The 1712-nt window shown below is 50.4% G+C and overlaps 1 protein-coding gene across 1 annotated transcript in view; it reads right to left on the reverse strand.

Annotated features, from left to right (window-relative positions):
* Window positions 1-837: 837 nt before the first annotated feature.
* AURANDRAFT_68069 (hypothetical protein) overlaps window positions 838-1712 on the reverse strand; it is a gene marked incomplete at both ends in the record, with an annotated part of 2259 nt that continues 1384 nt past the window's right edge. Inside the window, one exon of the mRNA XM_009043697.1 lies at window positions 838-1635. Coding sequence (XP_009041945.1) covers window positions 838-1635 — 798 coding nt within the window. The remainder of the gene's footprint in view (window positions 1636-1712) is intronic.

Raw genomic sequence — 1712 nt, forward strand, 5'->3', positions numbered from 1 at the left:
TTGAGGAAGGTTGAGTGTGATCATCATCCTCCTCAGCTTCCTGAGCACAGCCACCATCTTCCTCCCTTGAGTGTGATCATCATCCTCCTCAGCTTCCTGAGCAGGAAAGCCACCAGCTTCCTCAAAGGTTGAGTATGATCATCATTCTCCTCAGCTTCCCGAGCACAGCCACCATCTTCCTCCCTTGAGTGTGATCATCATCCTCCTCAGCCTGCTGAGGAAGGTTGAGTGTGATCATCATCCTCCTCAGCTTCCTGAGCAGGAAAGCCACCAGCTTCCTCAAAGGTTGAGTGTGATCATCATCCTCCTCAGCTTCCTGAGCAGCAAAGCCACCAGCTTCCTCCAAGGTTGAGTATGATCATCATCCTCCTCAGCTTCCTGAACGCAGCCACCATCTTCCTCCTTGAGTGTGATCATCATCCTCCTCAGCTTCCTGAGCAGGAAAGCCACCAGCTTCCTCAAAGGTTGAGTATGATCATCATTCTCCTCAGCTGCTTCCTGAGCACAGCCACCATCTTCCTCCTTGAGTGTGATCATCATCCTCCTCAGCTTCCTGAGCAGGAAAGCCACCAGCTTCCTCAAAGGTTGAGTGTGATCATCCTCCTCCTCAGCCTGTTGAGGCAGACAGGACGTCACGCTGCCTCAAAGACACGCCAAACCCAGCATCCCAGCATTCTTTTTGCAAAAGGGGCTGCCTCCCTCGAAATTTTCGCCCGAGGCAACCCTCCTTTCGCACGACCAGCAAAGCGTGCAAAATATCATTATTAGACTACCCCCGCGAAAAAAATCTCTAAAAGGTGAGGTGGCAGATCACCTGCACAGGTCATTTTGTGCAGTTCAAGAAGGAGCATAATTTCTAAATTCATCAGGGACCGATTCATTCGCTTGCCATGCTATATCCTCGGGTAATGGCGCATCGCCATTTTCGGCTGGGGCCTTGTCGCTTTTTTCTGCCAACATCGGCTCCAAATTATCCACCAGTTCCAAAGCATCCCTCTCAGGACAATTCTTTTTAGTGTGGTCAGTGACGAATCTGAAGCAGCAATGGCAATAATGCCCCTTTTTTTCCTTTCCGTTTCCCTGGGCCTTCTTCGTCCTCTCTTTTCTTTTGACGCTTGGGCGCCCGGCACGGGGCCTGTAGGCGGGGGGCATGCAGAGTTTGGTATCTTTCAAGTCTATATGGCGTTTCACATCATGCATGTTCGGAATACGTAGAGATTCGACGACAAGGGTTCCGTCTGCCTCTTTCGTACAGTACACGTCTTTCCATGCCCGCGTTGTGTACTTTCTATCTGTCAAATTATAGAGATATTGCCCATTTTTTTTGGTCGCGACATAAGCATGCCTACATGGGATTCCTTTTTCTGTTCCAAACGAGCAGTCGCAGGCCATGCCTGGATTCCTGTGTTTCAAACGATCGAAGACCACATGGGCATCACCGAAAGTTGCGTCTTTCACTGTCGCACCCACCACTTTACCATTCGCATACGTGAATGTCACATGCCTCTCTTGTATGTGTGCTGCTGCCATTTCCTCCTCCCTGATTAGCCTTGCTACTTTCGGTGGGAATGGCTGTTCCCATCCATGCGCTTCTTTGCTCCTGCGCTCGTGGTGCTCCTGGATTGATCGTGCCGCCTGCAATAGGCTGAATGCAAAATGGCATGAACGAAACGGCATATCCCTATGGTTTGCACTTTCCACACATGACGATG

The sequence above is a fragment of the Aureococcus anophagefferens genome, assembly GCF_000186865.1.
Source record: "Aureococcus anophagefferens unplaced genomic scaffold AURANscaffold_62, whole genome shotgun sequence".
NCBI lineage: Eukaryota > Pelagophyceae > Pelagomonadales > Pelagomonadaceae > Aureococcus > Aureococcus anophagefferens.